This window comes from Anarhichas minor, unplaced genomic scaffold (assembly GCF_050575085.1).
Source record: "Anarhichas minor isolate MPS153535 unplaced genomic scaffold, ASM5057508v1 ptg000136l, whole genome shotgun sequence".
In the NCBI taxonomy this organism is placed as follows: Eukaryota; Metazoa; Chordata; class Actinopteri; order Perciformes; family Anarhichadidae; genus Anarhichas; species Anarhichas minor.
Window position 1 is genome coordinate 6,750,741 of NW_027466582.1, and position 22,383 is coordinate 6,773,123.

Below are 22,383 nucleotides of genomic sequence, written 5' to 3' on the forward strand. Positions count from 1 at the left end.
ATTCTGTCACGGACTGTAGTTAGACCCAAATGCAGACACACCAGCAATAAACTCACAATTCACAATACTAACGTTCAAGGTTATCTAATTTTAATAATGGTTGAAGATTTTACTATCGAATTCATGAAGTGTACATTTACAAAAACAATGTCTTTGCTTGTTGTATTAAAATGGTATGTTACACTGTATATATTCCATCTGATTTAAAAGCAACTAAAATATCTTTGAATTCCCCATTGACTTTGGTTGACTTACTTTACCTTTTGAGGGAATAGATCCTTTCTCTATATCAGTCTGTTTGGTGACATTAGACCACTAGATACACTAGGCCCACTACAGCCTCTATGTGAGTCTCTTTGTTGGTAATCCTCTCACCAGTTTCTCCATTTTCACAAGTAAAATGTCTTAAGACACAGCTGCTTCTCAGTAAATCGTTCATGGCCGTGTTATTATAGAAAAAGAAACATTCACAATATTTTCACAATTCCTAAAATGTAACATTGTTTTGCTGATGCAACACTGAAAGACATCAGTCATGCCAGAGCTTCTGTTTTATTCTTCACATTTACATAATTCAATCTGCGAGTACAGCGTTCATACAGAAAGCCCACTTGTCCATACAGCAAACATATAGCACGTCTCCTCACACTATGTACAGATTAAGCCGTGTAGAGCCTGGGCCACTAGCACACTTGGCATAACACTCAAGGCTCAGAACAAGTTGATGGACTCTAGATGTTCAATGACGTGATAACACATGTATGAGTGTCACTGGAATGGTGAATACCTGAAAGAGGGGCAGCTGGAGGAACAGCACTAGGAGAAGGTTATCAGGTCTGAAGCAGATTTACATTTCAGACATAAACTTCTCTTCATCCATCAATCATTTTTGCCCATCGCTGAGAGATTTATTTCCAATTTTGTACTGTGTTTTTGTTCGGTATGGCGCTCAAATGAAGGTGATGTTTGTAGAGATACAAATAGAAATATGATCACTAGTTTAGTGGTGGAACAGTGTCAGCAGCACCATGGTGGTCCTGAGATTAAGTGTTTCAAGTGGGGTTTTGTCACAGCCACAGAAAAATACCTGCAGCATTAGATGACCAGAGACATGCTCAGCAGCTGGTAGAAGAAAATAACTAGGTTATTGATATTGAGTGTGAACTTCTAATGTGGTAAACACAGTTTGTATTATGGCTTGGGTGATGATTTCAGTGGTTTTGAGGCAGTGTCTGGACTTCATTCATTATTTGCAATTCATGATCTTCTTGCCATGTTGTCAAGTTAAAGGTGAAATCTAATCAGGTGCCAGAAGTCAGAAAAAAATGAATGAATGAATGAATCTTTGAAGTGAGGACCAACTTAATGTAAATGTTTGAAAACACGATACAGACTGTAAAAGACTTAAAATTAGCAAGAATGTCCCAATAACACCATCAAGAACGAGCATCTTTCTGTCGCTGTGGAGCCTCACCACTGTGGAATTTAAAACAACTTGTTTTTCCCAATCCCTAAATACCCAAATTAAGTTATAGTTGACATTTGTACCGTTTTAGACACACTCTCCAGATGTTATGCAGTCACAGCTTCTCAATCAACCTTTTTTTGGTAAAACAAAATACAGTTTGTTGATTATTTCCATCACAGTATCTTTCGTAAACTGCAGCATTCGTTCAGATTACCAAACATCCAGACTCAGTTTTTCACACAGCTTAATAGATCTTGAAATGCCATAAAACAGAAAAGCTGGATTACCCTGCATCCAGGTTCTGAACAGATGACACAATCTATATTCATCTTTGCTTTAATACGTTTGATTTGTTCGGACTGGCCCGTGTAGTTAATACTCAACAACATTTTCCTTCTTCCTTTCTAAATCATGACGACATCTAGAAGGAGCTGTGAACTACTGATTGGAGGGTAATTGTTAAAATCTATATTCATCTTTGGTGGTTAGACAGCGAAATCAAACACAGAGCACATTTTTCTGTGTCAGTTTGTTTGTTTTTCGTGCAAGGGGATCAAATTCAAAGTCAATTTCACCACCAACAACAACAACAACAACAACAACAATCAGCGTCGTCTCCTCACCATGAGGGCTGATCGTTCCAGTCCCCGTTTAGTGTCATGCAACCAGTGCCACCACAGAACTCACGGCGGAAGAAGTGTGAACACTGCAAGAAATACTGAGACGCGGGTTAGTGTTTTATTCTTCGAGTCGATGTCGGATACAGAGCGGACACTGAACCGGGGTGAATCATGTCGGGACGATGACGGAGCAATCGGTTGAAAGGTGGGAGGAGAGAGAGAGAGAGAGCGGGATCAGGATGGAGTGGTTTAAGAGCCTTCGGAGTGCTTGTGTAAGTGTGTGCTTCTGTAAATATGTGTGTCAAGACTTTGGTGCCCATTGCTTCAGAGAAAAAGAAAGGATTTTGTGAGAAGCACAAGGGGGAGTGGAGGGTTATGGCCACGGGGAGAAGACAGAGCACCAGGCCCCATTGTTCTCTGCTCTTGGTTTTGTTCCTAGTTCAGCTGATGGTCAGTGGAGTGAGACACTATGCCAGGGAGCGCTGACGAGGCTTGATCCGAGGATAGAGCTGCAAAGAACACAAACGGAAACAGGAGAAATGTTAACGTGACGTTTGCTGGTTTGTACTTTGTCACTGACTCTCTCTCTCTCTCTCTGGGTACCCATGACTCGAATAATTTGTCAGAATCCTTTTTTAATTAAACAGAATAGCAACAACAACCAATGACATCTAAGCATATGAAACTCAAATAACCAATCATCAAACATATCAAAATAGTTGGCAATTAGTTTTCTGCCCATCGAATAAACCACTAATGACTTCAGCTCTTCAGTCAATAAAAAGGATAAACAAATGTGACAGTTAATATATGTTGTTGTTTACCCCCAGCAGGTTGCGGGGCACGTAGCCCTCGTTGTCCTCAAGCTGCGCCCACCACCACTCCGTTTCACTGTCGTCCTGTCGTCGCAGAATGGTGATGGCGTCCCCCTCGCCGAACGCCAGCTCGTCCTGGTTCTGAACTTTGTAATCCCACAGAGCGTACACTGTCCCCTTGTTCATTACACCCATCTTCTCTTGAACACCTGCAGTAGAGTGTCCAAAAACAGGCTGTCAATATCACACCAGTATCTTTACAGACAAACGCATCTTAAAATGTTAAAACCAAAACACTTTTTCTAACCAACACTGAGATGCATTACAGTACCGGGGCTCATTTGCAACGTGTTGATGGCTTGTTTCTCACCGTATAGAAACTGGGAGCACTGGATGTAACCCTCCTCCATTTCCTCGCATTTATCCGCAGCAGTCTCCACATCACTGATGGTGCTGGCAAAGATGGCCGCCCCGGACTCCACCAACACCTTGCAGAGATGAACGCTGTTGCAGGAGGCGGCGCAGTGGAGCGGAGTCCTGTTCGCACAAACGGGAAAATAAACATTATGTATATATAAATGGAAAGAGATGCAACAGACAAATCAACCTTAACTACATTTCTTTAGTCATCACTCACCATCCATCACTGTCTGCAGCGTTGACGTTAACCCCAAAATCCAGCAGGAACTTGACTATGTGGTGGTGTCCCGCACACACTGCGTTGTGCAGGGGTGTGATGCCCTCGTCATTGGCAGTGCTCGGATTTTCCACCTGAGGACAAAAAAAGAAAGAAAGACCCAGATGAAAAGATGAGTGCTTGTCCCCAAATGCGTGCAATTGCAAATAAGTCAAAAGTATACTCACACAGTCGTGACATACCTCATAGATGATCCTCTGGACGAGGTCAAACTCTCCCTCCAACGAGGCGTCCAGCAGGAGGGCCAGAGGGTTGAACTTCACCCTGAAGCCGTGGCCGGTGCGCTCAGAGTTTGGCTTCTTCAGGTTTGTGCGCTTGTCCTGTGAACAGAAAGGAGACGTTGGTTTGTTTATTTGAAATCTCTCCTTAAATACTGTTATGTAGGCGTATCTCTCACCAGGAGCTGCGAGACCCCTGTGCCGCTCTCCTCTGGAGTGGTCACCTCCGGCACGGGGCTGGGCAGCGACGCCTCAGAGCCTCCCGTGTTGTTATTGTTGTCGTCCTCTGCGTCGGCAGGATCCAGCTCTGGTGGCGAGGGCAGCGGCTCGTTGTCGTTCGTAGATGGAGGCGGAGCCTCGGAGCCCGGCTCCTGCGCCCCTGGTGGCGGTGGCTCAGAGGGGAGGTTACCGTTGTCTGAGTCGCCTCCCAGATATGCGGGAGGATTGGCTGGCTGATAAAATGGCGTTCCGTTACCCGCACCGGTGCCACCTCCTGATCCACCGACTCCATTTCCCTCTATGCCTCCCGCTAGAGTGTTGAATCTCTGGTAGAGCAGTTTCTGGATGTTGGGTCCGCTGGGGCCCTCCGGTTCTGTGATGGAGCTGCGCTTCTTGAGCGGTCTCGGAGCGTTGGCCAGCTTTTTGCGGAGCACCTCGAGATCGGCGTCACTTTGGTAGCGCAGCGGGGAGTGCACCATGGGCGTGAGCTTAGTGGGGCTGAGTGGTCGGGGGATGTTCTCCACACTAGGAGGAGGCGCTAAGGGCTCCGGGTGGTGCTGGAAGAAATCGTGATCGTCAAATTCTCCGTCCAAAGCGTCCTCACCCCCCGGGTGGCCTTGGAGCAACGGGAAGGCCCCTCCGGCCTGGACGAAAGGGAGAGGCGAGGGGGGAGTCGAGCTGGGGGGGAGGACAGGCTTCCCATAAACTAGAGACAAACAGAGAGAGTGGGATTATCATCATTATTGATTCACCTGCCAAAAATGTATCGATGGGTTAGATGTCAAACATTTACATAAAATACATTTTAGACTACCGATCTGACTAACAGCTACTTTGAGGTCATTTTACTAGGGATGCACCGATTCGGCTTTTTCAGTCCCGATACAGATACAGATACTGATCTAAGACCAGTTTTTAATGAAGTAGCTGATTGCCTCACTGCGTGGAAGAGACTGGAATTATTATTTTATGTGTAAGGCAACATCAGGCTTGACTTGACAAAACTGGATCTAGCAAGTAGCAGCAATATTGAACGAGACACAACATCTCTCCAAACCCAGCTCTTACCTGCTTTGAGAGCAGGCTTGAGTGGCTGGCTCTTTGGCGCTGCCTGCTGGAGGTACATGTGATAGATGGAGCTGGAGTTCATGGTGGGGGGGCCCTTTCGGGGCGACTGAGGCCGCGATCCTCTGTCTGGGATGAAGGGGCGTACTGCCACAGCGGGCGGGGGGTCCAGTCGCTCGCTCAGCCCGGGAGGGAACAGCGGCGCATTGGGCTGGAAGGTGGGACTTGGCGGCACCGAGATCCGCTGCTGGATCTGCTGGGAGGACGAGCCTGTGGAGGGGGGGACGCGGGGCCAAGCAGGAGCCGGCGGGTTCGGGAGCGGGCGAGGAGGAGGAGGAGGAGGAGGCGCGTCCTTGCGCCGCTCCAAGGAGCTGGCCGAGGTTGCGTGGATGAGGTGGGAGCCATAGGGAGGCGGCTGTGGCTTGGATATGGCAGGGGAGGACACAGCCATTTTGGAGTCTAGCACCTGGGAAGAAGCAATGGGGGAAAAATGATTTCTTGCAGAGATATTAGAACTAATGACAGTTCATCTCTAGCACAATCTCACATACAACATTTTTCTTATAGACGTGATTAACAGCTACAGAACACTGGACGGAGAAGAAGAAAGAGGACGAACCTTTTCTGCACTCGGCGCGACGGGGGAGCCTGAGGGAGGGCTCTTGCCCTGGGTATCGGCCCCAGAGTCTCGTCTCTCAGGAGGCTTTAGAAATGTGTTGGTCTTGCCTAAAGTAGGCCAACCTGTATCATTGGCTGGGGAACAAACAAGACACAGTAAGTGTGTCGCAAAAGAGCAACGAGTGATTGAGGTGGTATGAGAAACGACTCAGGGTAGTCAGAAAGCATATCCACCAGAGGTAGGTCTAAATGGTGACGTTTGAAATATGTGACTTTGTGCAATTAAACACAAAGTGGAATTTGAGTATTTCAAGAACACATATCTGTACCATTTTGACCTAGGACTGGTATTGAATGGAGGGTTCAGGATTTTGAAAAGCCTATCCTATTAACCAGACACCATTAAGAGACATTTAGACACACTGATTGTTGCCAATTGCTCTGACGTAAAGGGAAAAGTTTGATGTACCATTTACTTGTAACACTGGTAATACACACACACCTTTCCCCACAGACAGAACGCTTCTACGAGGTGACTTTTCGGGGGAAACTGTTTATGGTCAGCTGTTCGTCTTTTTTTGAAATGTTTACAAAGTCTCTGTATTTCTTGCACAAAGGATTTGCAAGTTGTCCTACTTTCTTCTTAAAGTTACATTTATCAAAAACAGCACACACTACATGTTGCGAGAGGAGCTGTTGATCAATAGGATAAAAATCCTGAGCCTTCACTTCACAGCAATGATGGCGATGAATGGATCTGCATTAGTGTTGTGCTACTGCGTACTTGTATTTTGCAACTAAATTGCGATTTAGTAGAAGATTCAAGGACTGCAAGTAGTTTGTCTCCAAGACAAAAAGTGATTACTTGGAAAAAAAAAATACATGTGAAGGATAAAACGGATGCAAGTATAGGTTGAAAAGAAAGAAGATAGAAAAAGAAGACGCAACAAAACAACAATAACCGACTCTTTCCAGACCCCAAAAAAGTCTCAAAAGTCAATTATGGGTTTTCAGATTTCCAATATTCTTTTTAGTACCGAAGGGAACTTTAAATAAACAAACAATAAAGTAGATCTACATTAATGGGACCGATTGGGAAATCTGTTTAAGAAGCAGCTTCCAATCTTTTCTTAGATTAATTACAGTAATTATGAAGCAGTTCTACAGACACTACGGGAGTCTAAAAGGAAACAGCTTGAACTGGGTCTCAGTTGGAGTCAATCCGGTGACATTTTAACATGCACAAGTTCACTTCCTTGTGCATGTTAAGTGTTTGACAACTAAAGTGATTCCCACAGCTCGGTTGTCGTGTGAATGTGGAGCGATGGTTGAGGTTAGTCGGTCTGGGGGATGTTATAAAGTTAGAATATCTTGTGCGTGTATATTTTTACGAGGCACTCGACTCATTGAACCTTCTCCGAGGTGCACCAACGCAGACGGGGATCGGCGGTGCTTCGTCAGTGACACTTTCCTCATACGAGGCTTTATGTCAGCTACGATTAGGAGCGTCACATTTCTGCAGATGGCAGCAAAGTGTTTCAAGATGGCACCCTGCACGACTCTGACGTCATTCGCCAATCAACAGAGGAAACACTCCGAATGAAAAGTCAACATTTGCTCTCGCCAGTTTAGAGGAGAAAGAACTGGCTCACCAGCAGGAGGATGCCAAACAAGGATGCTTCCATCTGTCGGCCATTGTTCATGTTAAGCAGGCACAGATGCTCGTCTCCTCCTCAGATTCCCCAGCTGTGCATGTACGCTGGTGGAGAAAATCTGCTCCATTACCTTTACAGTGAGTTTGTTTTGATCATCTTTAATTCGTCGCCAATCAAACCGACTATGATATTAGTCAGTGCACGAGAGAGAAGGTTCAGTAGGTGCCATCCCTTGTTAATGCAGCGCTGTGCACTCACGGGACGTGCCGTCAGAGCCAGTGGAGGCTCCGGTGCCCGGGTGTGATTCTGGAAGGGCCGGGGGTACCGGGTCCACAACGATGTCTAAATCAGACACCTTCCAAGGGCTGGGAGGCTTGCGCACACCGTCTGCCCCAGGAAGAGTTGCCCCCCCCCCCCCCCCACCACCCCGCATCCAGTGAGACAGAAAGAGAGCACAAAGAAAAAAAGGACAGCACCGACACATGAGAGAGGAGGAGAGGAGAGGAAAGGGAACCACCGTACACACAACACAGGTAGAGAGAGAGGTTAGAGAGGAAGGAAAAATGAAATCAAGTGCAGGCAGAGAATTAACAGAGAAGTCAGGTAGGAAGAAAACTAACAGTTAGGGAATTTCAGACATGCAATATGTGTTAAATGTGTAGTAAAGCTTCTGGGACTACATGTATCCAATCTACTCTGTAACTGAATCCAGACACTATCCTCTCTTCTGCTTCGTCTAACTGGCCATGACCATGTTCCTGCTTTCTTAATGAGAGGGAAAAAAATACAAGAAACTCAAATCTTCAATTAAAACTACACATTATATATCACCTGGTTTCCACTGCTACAGTTGTGTTTCAAAGTGAAATGCATCCTGCACTGCAATTGTAATTTTATGGGTTTCAACCAACCTGACTTGGTGCGGCCCTGGTTGGCCTGGTTATTAACACCCAGAGTCTGAGGCTTCAGGGGATCAGCGGGTATGGTGTAGCCTCCTTCCGGTCGACCCGGTACAGGAACCTGGATGTAGGGCCCAACAGCAGCAACACGGCCCAGAGTACCAGCAGCTGGCTGGGGAGAGGGAGGCCCGTTGGCTCTGTTGAGCTATAAGAGTCAGAAAAGATTCAACTATCAGGAGTCTTGACTGGAGAAACCATCAAGATGTGAAGGAGATGTATAGAATATATGACACGAGTCAGTAGAAATGATGTCTTAAAGTAAATAGTTTTCCTCATAGAGGGGCTTTTGTCAGAAGCATTTCCACCAAAAAGAGTCTGAATGAGGAGAAGTGTTGAGCGCTCTTAGTCTTACAGGAAGGTTTTCTTTTTGACGTGCCTCAGCTTTTTTCTTGTAGAGGCGTTCCCGCAGCTCGCTGATGCGCTTGTCCATGAGCGTCACCTCCATGTTGCGTTTGTTGAGAAGATCCTTTTGTTGCTTCAGCTTGCTGTTTTGCTCCTGGTTCAGCTTGTTCCGGATCTGCGGGCGATAAAAGTGGACGCAAACACACGTATAGATTCACTACGACAATAGATACCGCCGTCACCGTCGCCAGAGGTAAAGCAAATACAGTCGAACATTAAAAAAAGCACTTATTTCTACCTGAAGCTCCTGGTAGAGTTTACGGAGCTCCAGGGCGGCAGTGCCGGATACTTGGCCCCCCAGGGCGGTCTGTATGCCGTTGAGCTTTCCCCTCCGCAGGTCCTCCAGCTGCAGGCTGAGCTGCTCAACCCTCAGCACTGCTGACTGTAACTCGACCTGCTTCTCCTGGAACAGGCCGCTGACTTGCTCAATCTCTGCCGCTGGATGAGAGGAATAAAGAAACCACATAATTTGTAGCCTATGTGTCTTTCAAATTAGCAAGTTAGCTCAATCTTTCTTCCTAGCTCTAGATGTGACTAGATTCAAATATACAACTGCATGGGTTAGTAAATGATGTACATAGTGAAAGTATACATACACAGGTTGCCGTTGATGACCTTGCTGTAGTCCACCTGGCCTCTCATCGCCCGAATCTTCTTGAGCTTTGCCTCCTGGCTGTCCACGCGCTCCTTCAGCTTCTGCAGCTTCTCGCTCTCTGAAACGGTTTGCTGCTGACGACGCTCCTGCTGCTTCAGGTAGCGCAAACGTTGCTCCTTCAGAGGACCAGACAAGAGACGGACGTTTCATAGGCGACGGGAAATCAAATAATGTACAAATGACGTCATACTGCATCCAACAGAGCGAGCCGTCGCAATGCTAAAGCCAGCGAGGCGCCACCCCAAAGCTTACAAGATATCTCCGTGGCAGACGTACCCTGAAACTAGGCTAAATCTCTCTACTGTATGCACTAAATGAAATGCTGTGTCAAGACTGTCTGAAGTCAGGGTCAGATGACTTCATCTCTCCGTCCAACTGAGAACTGCTCCAGTTCAGGTCCTAAAATAGGAAATGACAGCCCCAGGTTTCCAAATGACTGCAGGGCTTCATGTGGGCCTACATTCTGAGACACCAAAACAAAGGCAATAAATAAGTCTTTCTATCTGCGGGTCTACAGCGGGCTTCATCGTGCTGACTGGTCTTGACTGATCGGTGCACCACAAGCACGGCGGTCAGACTTGAGTTGGTGCACTGGTAGACTGGTTGTGTGAAGGTTCTTATTCCTCCCACTGCCAGATGAAAGCTCCTTTTTGTAACCGATGTGAGAAAGCTAGAGTCCTCGGTCTTCAAAATCATGCATAATCTACACGCTCGAGTAAACACAGCGATGTTTGTGCATGAGTTTCTATAAAGACGGTATGAATTATGAATTCTGACAAACTGGACAATCCTAGCACAGTGACTCATTCTGCCTCCCATCTCATTTGTTACATAACGGTTTGTCCCAGTTTGAGGTCATGGTGGGCCTCTTTGGATCACAGTAGTGCATCTTCTCGTTAACAGAACGTTTCCAGGCTGTGTACTGAACTTGCTTGTCCTTGAACTAACGCCCAGTTCCAGACTTACCGAGCACCTCTGTACGCGACGCAAAATGTGGAAGATGGCGCGCTTTGTATGGTCGGGCTTCAACGAATAGTGTGCCTGCGGACAGGCGTGCCCTCTAATGTTCCCCAGTAGGAATAGTAAGAAGCATATTTTGAATGTAAGACAGTTATAAATGTTCAGCGGGATGATTCATATTCAGATAAAATAACGAAGACAAGGCTTTACCTTTGCGACGAGCATCTGCTGCTGAGCCTCGATTTGCTGCTGCTGCCGCGTGGCCATCTCCTGCAGCTCTGACATCGTGAGCTCCACGCGCTGATTCCCCACCTACACACACACACACACACACACGAATCGGTCAACAACACACTGAAATCTGAACAGGGACTGATGACCCATAAGGGCTTGCAAACATTTCAAACAGTAAGTGCTTGTTGAGTGCTTCTATACTATTAAAACACCACTGAAAGTTTGCATTCATGAGGATAAAAAAAACTATTTAAATGTCAATTGTGTTCAATAAGCTAGCTCTTCCATTAGCTGTGAGCTAAAGCTAGAAGGTGAACAGTTCCATTTCAGTACCTAAAACATCTAAATGGTATTTGGGAGAACATGAGATCCCATGTAGTGTCATCAATCTTTGTGACATTTATGGAACGGATACTTGATGAAATAGCACTTTTAAGACAAATATGCAGTCAATAAGCGCATAAAAATGAGCTAAAAACGTTACATGAGAATAAAGAAACAAGTTACGCAAAAGGCATTTTGCAGAAATGGTTTTAAAAGGTTTCTGATTTCAGCAGCCAGAGGCTCAAACAGCAGCAGAGTTCAGCTCTCTGGCTTTTCTGTTGATCGACTAATCCTTTCAGCTGGAACTGTAGCGAGAAATACAACTACGCAACTAATAAATATAAAAAGGTATAGGGATTATATATAATGTAAACCAAGCTAGTAGACGTAAGAGTAGAACTGGCTTCACTAGACATTCACCTCCATAAACATTTTCAATGAAATCCTCCTCTTCAGCCCCCGTGTGTGTTTGTTCGAGAGCTCACAGAATAAAGGAACCCGATCAACTATCATTCTACAGACTTCTGAATTTCCCAAAAGCAGCTGCTGCCGTCAACACACCGGCGGACTGCTCTTCAATAACACAGCACACTGAGAGCGAGTACAGTCCTCTAAACCGAAATACTGACACGCTGAAGTGCTTCCAAGTCTTTGCCTCTAGGAGGTGTGTTCAAAGAGAGAGGAGACGATGCAGGAAAGAACGGTGGTTCAGAAAGGGAGCTTCTTAAAAAAACGTGAGATCAGTGAGAGGCATGGAGAGGATGATGACATGAAAAACAGATAATATAATTAAATCCACACAAGAATACTGCATGCACTGCTCTCACTCGATTAAACAGGCAGACATTTTGTGACTCGTGTTGCTACATGCTTCTTTTTGGGAACAATTTGACTTTAGCAATACGCGTCGTGCATCATCTCGTCTCTTAAAAAGACAATTTGGCACGGACACCGCGTTAAGCTTTGTCCGTGTGACTCACACAGTGTTTTCCTACCTGGCATTTAGATAGGAGTGTGTCTAGGAAGACTCAGAGGGAGGAGGGAGGGGGAGGAGGTGACTCAACCGAACTCGAGATGTAGAAAGCGAGGGAAGCCACTGGCGCACACACACACACACACACACACACACACACACACGCTCAAATGCACTAAGGCAACACTGCATCAGTGAGGATTCACCCGAGGGAGAAACAGACACACATGCCCTCAGACGTGATGAAGAGGGAGTTGGAGAAACACCGGGAAGCAGAGCAGCCTCGGCCTCACTGATGCTCCGACTACTGTATAGATTAGTGCATATCTGGAATGGAGAGCAATCCATGATTATGGCTCAAATGATCCTATTAATAAAAATAATCATCGGGATAATGTTTCAGAGTAAAATAACCGAGTTATTCATGAGTATTACTTGTGTAATGATGTTCTGAAGAGCAAAGAACTCTGTAAGAGCTGATTATTTGATTTGATCAACAGGAAATAAAAACTCTACTCCTTTGATAATAGATTCATCTTGTAGTGTTTCTGAACTAGGAAATTGTGATTTTTAACTATTATCTGACGTTCTACAGACCAAAGGGTTTATCGATTAATCAAGAACATTAACTGCAGATTAAGAGATAATGCAAATTATCATCATCTAATTGACATGAGCCTATATAGAGATGGGACTACAATTATAGTTATTACTGATTAATATATTGATTATTTTCTTGATAAATCAACTGATGTCGGTCAAAATTGAGAAAAGTCTTCCAATTGCTTTTTTTTGTTCGACCAAAAGTCCGAAAGCCAAAAGATAGTCAGTCGGCTGTGATACATGTTCATACATCATTTCAGCTCTGGGCAAAGGAAATGAGAAGTCTCAACACTGCCAAGAAGCTGTCATCATCATCATCATCATCACCAAGCCTGGATGCTAAAATTGTGACGTTAAAAAAAAAGTATTGAGAATGCGTGCGATGGTGGAAGCGTTCCCTTGAGGCCCCTCTGCTCTTTGCGAGGCAGCGTCGCTCTCAGAGGAGGATCAGCGCTGCGTGGTGGAGAGGAAGACCCCCCCGGGGGGGGTTTGGGCAGCAGCCCGTGGAAAAGCCAAAGCAATGATCCTCTTAGGGCCCGTTATATCATCCGGCAGGCCGACTGATATAATCCTCTAAATCAGATATCAGGAAGAAACTCGGACACAACTGAGCCTCGGCACTTGGGAGGTTAAGCAGAGCCGGCTGTGCAGCTGATAACGTAGAACCGACAGTGACGATAAAAACAGATGTTTGTGCTTGCTGTGTGATTTTTAGGTTAGTAGCATGATGCCGGCCAAGAGTTGAACAATCGCAGATTTCTAGATCTGTATCTGTGTATATATATATATATATATATATATATATAAATATATATATATATATATTACCGTATGGTACTTCCTCAGAGTCACAACTTTTTTTTTTTTTCATATAATAGCAGGAATGGCCTCTGGGTGCTCTTGTGCTACAATCTTTTTTTTTTTTTTTTTTTAAACAAAAAACAACAATCCCTCCACTTCCTGCTGCGCTGGATTCTTCCCTCCACCCTTAAGGTTGAATTAGTTACGATTCCTTGACCGCAACACTTTGCTTTTGTGAAATCTGGGACAGATGGTCGGAGAGAGAGAGAGAGAGAAAGGATGCCAGAGGCTGCTCTTATCAGAGTCTTTCATATTTTCTAGAACACACATCCTAAAGCTATAGAGCTCAACATGCACAACAACGGGGACACCTGACGGGGAAATACTCTGTGGACACGGAGCATGTCTGTATCACTAGTGTCTGTGATGTTACCCTCAAACACTGGCGTACAAATCAGAATCACGGATCCACAGATACTCACTGTACAGTCCTTAAGGGGGGGTAGAATTTAATATTTTGGTTTTAGTAATCTATTCATATTTTTTTGGTTTCTTTTTTGTCTCTCTGGTTATATATATGATTGTGCAGCCAGGCTGAGGGATCTCACGACGGCCTGTGGACCTGGTTTGTTCTGTAAAAGTACATTTTCTATTTTAACATAATTTAGATAATACTAATGAAGTCTCACCCCGTTCTCACTGTGCTTCTCTCCGGTGTTTCCACTTCTGCGACTCGTCTGATCCTGAGACTGCTGACTCCCTGAAAAAAGAAACAGTCTCCATCACAAAGACAGGCAGGGCAGAGACACACACACACACAGATTCAGAGGCAACAGCCATTGTCAAGAATAGTTTCAAAGTTCCCTGACATGATTGCTCATGACAGAAACATTTAAGAGCTGGGCCAGGCACTGCTGACTAAAGCCACCGAACTCAAACTCTTTTTTTAAGAAATGCTTGATGGAAAGATGAGAGTAAATGATTAAAACCTCACAGGAAGAGATTATAAAAAGAACCACTTCTGCTATACTTCTAAATAAATCACCAGATATCTTGATGGCACCTTTGCTGCAAAAATACACTTTCTTAGTCAGGTTCCACATTTAAATCAAATACGAATCAGATCAGAATCTCCCCAGAATGAGTTTGTTAACTTTGTGTGTACTTCCTTTATATGTCCACGCGTGTGCACCGAGTATTAATGTGCCTCAGTGAGTATCTGGTCATGTGCAGAGCAGGTCTCAGTGATTGATTTTAAGCTTGGATGCCTTTTACACCTGGATGTTTACGTTGCTATACTCCACCCAAACACATGCAAAGAACGAGTCAAGTCATGCAGTGTGTGTGTGTGTGAAAATGGGGCAATGTTAGATTCCTTAGACATGCCCCATCAAGCATCAATTAAACTTCATTACACAACATTGACTGACACCAGAAGGGACGTACCGATAATTCAAAGCTTCATCCATAACGTTGACTTTTTGCACATCTATTGATGCATTATTTGCATGTTTAAACCTGCATATCTGCAGATAAAGACTTGGCAACCGTTTCCCTATGTCCCTATATTCATGTTTCACACAACTGAAGCGTAAATCAAAAACCTCAATAGCAGCTCAGTTTGAACGTATAATAGTCTTTTGGTAAAGCCCTAAATACCAGCGTCCATAGCCGGAACAGGTGTCAGGTGTTGCCTTGACTCCTCCCGCCTCGTTAGAGACTCCTCACAGAGCAGAAAAACCTCCCGACACGAGGAGACTGCGACAACACGCACCTTGATCACTGCTCTCCGTTGGTGAATCTTCGTGCCGGAGGAAGAACTTTACTTCTTGTTTCCGAGGCCCCCATTTCTGCAAGTGTTCATACATCATGTGTTCGAAGGGGATCGCTCGCTCTACAGAGACAGAAAAGTTAAGATTTGTCAAAACATATTTGATGTAAATCGACCTTTGGGGTGCCAATAAATAAAATGTATCGTTATTGCTTTATGCTGTCTGTGTGTTGTTTTCAGAACTAAATCAACATTAAATAAAAGTGATGGTATCCCTACAAAATCTGGGACCACTGAGATTGATGAATAACTACTTTTTACATTTCAAGAGGACAGCACTCTGTGGGCATAGAGCGACAAAGAGACAGAGACAGAGAGGTTTTAGGAGGTTTCGGGGGCAGACGGCTGCATTGTGAGGCGCCAGCCGAACGCGGTTGCATAACGAGGGTTAATAAAGCCCTTTGGCTGGGATGTCATTTTCAACAGCGGAGTGGCCCCTCAGCAAAAAAATGCTGATAACACCGGGTGTGTCAGCACGACTGTGGTGATGGGAGCAAATCATTTGGACCGAGTAGAATCTGTTGTGACAGTGCTGTGGACTGTACCAACATGTGTTGTATTATTGTAGTGTGATAATAGCTTTATTCTCTTTGAGGGTGTGAAACTTCTGCCTTATCTATGGTTCCTCCAGGATCTTCTGCTCACCAACTGAACTTTCTTTAATGAAGTTCTTGTTTTCACATTAATGAGGAAGGCTAAAGGCTACTGCTTCTTATAATTAAACTCTTGCGCCTGTAAGTGAAGTGTCAAGCTCGGTGATAATGGAGTTTCATGATTCACGCATTACTGGTGGTGACACCCACCCAAGAAAATAAGAGCTCGCTTTTTTTCCGACCCCTTCTTACCGTTGCCTCTCCAGACCTCAGCCAGGTGGCAGCCGCTCTCGCCGGGCTCTTTGCAGAACTCGACGACATCGCGGCACGTTGTTTCGGGGGTGATGGGCACCTCGGTCACCGCCTGTTCTCCATCGCTGAGGTACACCGTCAATATCATCTGAAAGAGGAACACAACGCAAGACATTGAAACACAGTGGCAGATTAAACTTAGAGATGGCATCACATGTGAATGTGCTCCGTTTGAAAATACGTCATTGTCTGATGTTGCGGTTAAAAGGACAAAGCCCAGTCTGCTGATGCGACATTTTGCTGTCCACCAGCACCGACTGTTAGTTTGAGCTGCTGGTGGACTCATGCCTGTGCCTGCCACGTTTCTGTTTCCTATGATTACGGCCTGCCATAGCGTTGAAGACCATTCAGCCTGGGAGGTAAGACATAGCAGCACAAGCCCCCACATGCTCCTGTATGTACTCTCATAACAGTCAAAGCTGTAGAGATAGCAGAGATAACACACTTTTTTTTCTAAGTTCTCAAGAAACAACTTTTAGGACAGGTTGAGTCAATGGATGTCTGAGGAAACTATCCTAAATATATCCTCCTAAATGTGAGCTGCTAAATGGCTAAATGTAACAGCCTGGAGCCGGAGGACACGATGAGGACTGAAATGAACCTCGTCCTAAATGCAGCATCTTCAAGCAATCACCTGAGAGTGTTCAGACGGCTGTAAGTGCTCGTTTGTACCTGCAGCTATCAGACAACACTATGAAGTCTACATCCCCAGCCGACTAGTAAGGTGACGAGGCAAAGTGGCAGCAATGTCTATGATATGACCTATATATGCATGTCCTTTGGGCTCATCCATAAAGTACTGATTGTGATATAGGCCTGAATTTTCTGTAAATCTAACTCTAGGCCTAGTTGGTTGAATTTTGTATCTTCAAAATAAACACTTTTCCGACATTAATCAACTTGTAATGGGCATTCTTTGGCATTTTATAGATTAAATAATGCAATTAATATGTCAGCATATTTGCCCCATATAGAGTTTACCTGCCACACTAATCCACCCGTGGTCAACTTGAGGGAGGCTCCCAATATAAACACAGATAAATACAGACGTAACTAATGGCCCCTATAGATATAATTAGATTTTCCTTTTAGACTAGTCAGCAGACAGACGCTTGATTACACACACACACACACACACACACACACACACAGTTAAACCTAAAGGATGAAAGCTGGAAGAAGGCAACAGAAATCCCCAAATCCAGATGGTCTAAGTTGATAAAAACACATCTAAGAAGATTCAGTGCAAAGTATTGACTCACTGGGTTAAATACATCTGTCAGGCATGAATTTAGGATGTAAAATGTGCGGGGGGGTAAACATTTTCTGGATAAACATCTAGTATGTGGATCGTATGATTAGTCAACATCTTGGTTGAATAAAGCCATAACACAGGATGAGAGTGGAAAATGTCCTCTCAAGTGCTTTATATACAAATAAGAGAGAAATATAAGCCATCAAACTCTGTTATGTTAAATGGTATTTTAATAAATTTGATGTTTCCCATCTGCCTGGTTTAGACCAGTCCACATAATCTTTGACTTCTTTGCTACAATAATTCAATGAAGACAAGCAAAACTCAAAAACCCAGTGTTACAGCACATCTACGGGGTGTTTTTCCAACTGCCAGGTTTTCATTGTTTTCTGTGGCACAAGGCACTCTGGGGGGGGGGGGGGGGGGGGGGGTAAGGTGTGCCTTCCTGTTTCATGTGACAGGCCTCACTTTTTGTGTCATTCACAACAGATAAACAGGACTGTGAAGAGACCACAAAATAAAGTGCAGCGAGCCAGAATGGAGAATATGTCTACAGCAAAGCCAAGAGTTTGGAGGGATGTTCAAAATGACGTAAAAGTTTGAAAAGACAGATTTTTATCTCGAGTTCAGCTGGAACCTGGGTTCTCTGTATTTCAGTAGTTTGCTTTTAACCTTCAGCTTTCACAGTTGGTGCTCATGCTGCACTGGTTGAACATAACAGTAAAAAAACAGTTCAATAATAAAGCAAAGATTAAGACTTAAAATGGAACACTACTATATAAGGGCTCTGTTAACCTACTCTTGACGTATAGACACATACACAGCACTTTGTTTAAATGTGGCTCAGTGTCAAACCATAGTCTACAACATCAAACCTAATCAATGAACCAAACCCTCCAACTAGGAACACATCAGACCCACCAAACACCATTTTACTTGATGTATCAGCTGCATTGAGTAGGTGCTCCGATGGAGTTGCATTGGTGCATAACTGTATGTGTGGCCTCGGGGTGCATTTGTAGCGATACAATAATTGTCAGTGCACATCGTACGATATCTAAGTTTAGTCACTGAGCTACGTATACATTATTACTCCGGGAGTTTCTCCGAGACAAAGTGACTCAGCCTTTAATAATGCAGCTGTGTGATTCATTGACATTTTCTGCAGCAGCCAAACTGAAACAGTGTAATCACTTTGTGCTTGGGAGCCTCTGCAAATTTAATTCGGATGATTATGAGTCTAAACGCTCATATTTTTGCCAAACTCAGAAACTATGTATGATGAAAGGGTGCTGGAGCAACGCTGTGCATCCTTCTATGACTTCATGTTGCTTCTTACAGTGTTTATTAAAACCCATGACAGACTAGCAATGGATGTAATGATCTGCAAGAGCATTAACTGAAAAAAAATGGGGGGTAAGTAAGGGACTAGTTATGTCTACATTTTACTGATAATTACTTTGCTAATCCCTGAGGGACATTGGAGAGCACCCAGCTGGATAACAAGACAACATACTACTGGACACAAAACAGCCCAGCGAGGCATCAACAACATCACTTTGAATACAGATTAAACTGATGCCACTATTTGAATTAGTTATGGTGGAAATATTGTGCATCCTTATACTCACATTTACGTTTTACGATAGTGTTCAATGTAAGAAATACAACAGCAAAGAAAATGTCATTAAATATTGTAACAATATAAAAACAGTTCAATTAATCAGGACACGCAATTAACCAATCAGAGAACACAACTACGGTGCAAATTTGTCCCGAAAAGCCCACACCGAATATCCTAAAATACACCTTCACGTAAATCAGAGCGTAGAAAAGAGAAACCAGTGATGCAGCTGACTGACCACTGGAGAAATACCAACCGCCCTCACTAAGTTGCGTCTGCCCATGGTCTTGGCTCTTTTGACCGCCCTCCGTTTCCTCCGGATCTCCTTCTTTGGTGGCCGGTGGTGCTCCTTTGCCCAAATGGGGTTTTCCTTGGAGAGGCTAACGAGGCTGCGTAGCACTATAGTCACAAACCTCTTCATCGTAGCACCGTCGCTCATGCGGGCATGCAACTTAATTGTTTATGCCATCCCGAGCAAAACCTCTGAAACCGACAGCGGTGCGCGCATTTGAAAACTGCTGCAGAGGAGACTTGGGAGGGAAAAAAAACCACTTGCTGTATGTGTAATTCAGGGAGGGAGGGAGGGAGGGAGGGGGGGAGAGTGAGCTAGAGAGAAACAAACAGTAAGAGAGAGGGGGGGGGGGGGGGGGGGGAGTCACAGGGTGGTGGAGGAGGGTGCCGATAAGTCCTTCTATTGGAAAATTGTCCTCTGGATGTGCCAGTAGCTGCAACACCAGCGACTCCCTGCTAATGAGAATACTTTGGCTGCAGCTGTGACTGGCAAGCAGGTCAGCGCACTGCCATGTAGAGGCAAGAAGGGGATCATCCTCGTACTGTATGTGGGCTGCCTGTATCCAACTAGAAACATACAGTTTCTGAGATATCGTAATATGGCATAAGTGTGGTCATTTCCTGGCGTTAGACGCTGCATTACAATAAAGTGACTGTTCTCGACTAAGAGAAAATATAAATCTGGACAAAAGCATGGGAACGTATCAGGTTCTTATTCGATTTAATCTAAAGTATGAGTCCCTTTGTTTGAAAGCTGACTAATGTGCATGAGAGGAAGAATAATCAAATAAATATTGTCTACTTCTTCAACTAATAACAAAGGAGATCTGTTTTAAACAGGTGGGAGTTAAACAGTGATACATTAAACTTACGGTATTGTAATTTTTAATAACAAGTGCTTCATGATATAACTGTGACGGCCGGGCTGATGTCATTTAAAACCAGCACACCTCCAAAAAAGCGTCAGTAAGATGCAATGTTTACATTCGCTGTAAGTCGAGCTCTGCCCGGCTCCACTGTGTGAGAGTAATGCTACTTGACAATCTACTCGGCTCAAAAGTTCCCCTTAACAACAGAGCATTAGTCGACGCAGCCACACAGACCTAGATCTGCCGCGGCCTCATTGGCTGCCGCAGTCACGCGAGACCCGAGTGCGGGGCTGCCTCATCTGCTCCACTGGCTCTTTGACTCTGATAGCCTGTTGGTGCCACAGGGTGCAAACGTCTACAGAGGCAACCAGCGCAGTCGATCCGGAGAACTTGACGGCTGCAGTGACTTCCGTGTACTCTTGAAAACTCTCTGAAGTTGTGTACAAATGATCAGAAAGATGAATGGCCAGGAATCACTCCCATTTATGACGACACCTTACACTGAACCTACTGTAAACTTATCCTGCGTCTGAGTTCATGATTCCCCCCCCCCCTCCCTGAAGGCCAGAATGGCTGCGTTCACTTTTCCCACAATTCACCACTGCATTCTCAGCACAACAGATAACAAAAGAGGTCCCGACAAAGCAGGACTGCGATGGTGTTACCATTCAGGTATTCTGTTCTTTGCGACACGGAGCTTCTTGAACAATAACACCAGAGAAAACAACTGAATGAAAATAGGTTACAGACTTAACATGTGTCAAAGCCGACTGTACCTACCGTTCTAGATATGTGAAATGAACCTGTCCTATTGTAATATGCAGGAATAATTCTACTTGTTCAATACTGCACACATTTGCAGGAAAACATACTCTATTATTTGTGCACAAAGCAAACAGACTTCTGATACCACAATCATATGCCATATGCCAAAAATATAGAAGTCCTGCAACTATGTCATGAGGCTGCAGATATAGAGTACAATGGTGCACAGATAACGTCATAGTAGATTAAATAAAGCTTTTCCATTCTAGGAAGTGGTCTCACTTATAGATTAGCCGAGTGGGAAAGGCATATGGACAGATATTAATCTTGTGAGCATTGTTAGTCCGAGTCAAACTGTGCTCTTGATCTTTATTCTGTTATATTTTTAGCCAGGGGTACCTAATGACAATCCTTCACATTATGAATGAAGACCCTTCCACATGTAACAGAGCCAGATTAAAAGATAGTTGTAAAGCTATTCCTCTGGAGAGCATGATACCTGACTTGAACAAACGTGAGGATACCAATCAGTAGTTATTAAGGCACTGATGTTGAAAATATAAATGCGTGAGTAAATTACATGTATTTATGACAGGGGAGCAGGGATTGTGTGCACTTACCGGCATCATATTGGCAGCTGCGGCAGGTTTAAAACCAGGGGTTCATCGGCAAGTTGACTGACGGCTCACCCGCTTATCCTCAATGGCACCACCGCAGTCACCAAAGTCCCACCTTTGCTATTTCTGGGCTCTGCTTTACTCCAATGTGACAACCGACTGGGCCTCAGTCCTCTCTGTGAAACCAAAACATTGGAGTTATTTCCAGTGCTGTACAACTGAACATTGACAGGTGAAATAACACCTAATGGTATCAGCCTCAAACAGGGATTTAAAGGGCCCAGGCGTGGCTCTGTGCAGCTGCTGCTACAAACAAGCGATGGTTTCGGAAAGCAGCTAGCAGCTAGCTTCGGAAAGCAACGCTGAAGCGACTCGTAACAAATTGCATTCAGTTATTTGATATTACGAAGTCATAACACATGGATTATACTCACAAATGTCAGAGACAATTCATTGTTTCGCGGAGTAAATCAGAGCTACGTCAGCCAGCCAGCTAACGAGATCTCTACTACGGTGTTAGCTGTTAGCTGGTCTCACAGGCGGCTAAAGGACCGTGTGCAAGGCAATTTATCCGCTTTCGTCGGTCCTTTAGCTTGCATTGGACTGCACATCGGGCAGGAGCTATATCGACGGAGAGTGTTTTAAGCAGACAACAATTAACAAAACGTATATCTGAACAGGCTACCTCGTTTTTATACGAAAGCAATTGGACATAGCTAGCAGCGCTAGTTTGACGAAAAATACAAATAGCTGGAATCCAGTTGTTGACGGCGGGAGGGGCGGGGCTTCACCGCAGCAGCGAGAGAGCGTCACGTCGACGTAAAAAAACAAAACAAAGTAGAAACATAATAAAATGTACAATAGAATATAAAATAAAGTGCACAAACGAACAGATAACAGTACTATAAACAAGTGAGATGTAAGTGTAATGTAAAAGTGT

General features: G+C 44.6%; 1 protein-coding gene across 7 annotated transcripts; it reads right to left on the reverse strand.

Moving 5' to 3' along the window:
- Positions 1 to 533: 533 nt before the first annotated feature.
- On the reverse strand, positions 534 to 22,234 carry ppp1r13bb (protein phosphatase 1, regulatory subunit 13Bb). Of its 7 annotated transcripts, none has more exons than XM_076084584.1 (19): positions 22,129 to 22,234; positions 21,447 to 21,619; positions 15,963 to 16,110; positions 15,061 to 15,180; positions 13,976 to 14,046; positions 10,562 to 10,663; positions 9,333 to 9,507; positions 8,975 to 9,174; positions 8,687 to 8,851; positions 8,287 to 8,479; positions 7,634 to 7,762; positions 5,722 to 5,855; positions 5,106 to 5,568; positions 3,998 to 4,743; positions 3,768 to 3,920; positions 3,541 to 3,674; positions 3,274 to 3,440; positions 2,913 to 3,112; positions 534 to 2,597 (listed from the first exon to the last, which is right to left on the reverse strand). In XM_076084584.1, exons 2-19 carry the CDS (start codon positions 21,453 to 21,455, stop codon positions 2,556 to 2,558), a joined length of 3,351 nt encoding a protein of 1,116 aa, XP_075940699.1. In that variant the 5' UTR covers positions 21,456 to 21,619; positions 22,129 to 22,234; the 3' UTR covers positions 534 to 2,555. The 7 variants fall into 7 exon arrangements, with proteins under 7 accessions (XP_075940699.1, XP_075940704.1, XP_075940701.1 ...); XM_076084589.1 differs by having other exon boundaries at positions 3,783 to 3,920; positions 8,711 to 8,851; positions 21,878 to 22,215; XM_076084586.1 differs by having other exon boundaries at positions 8,711 to 8,851; positions 21,878 to 22,215.
- Positions 22,235 to 22,383: the final 149 nt, after the last annotated feature.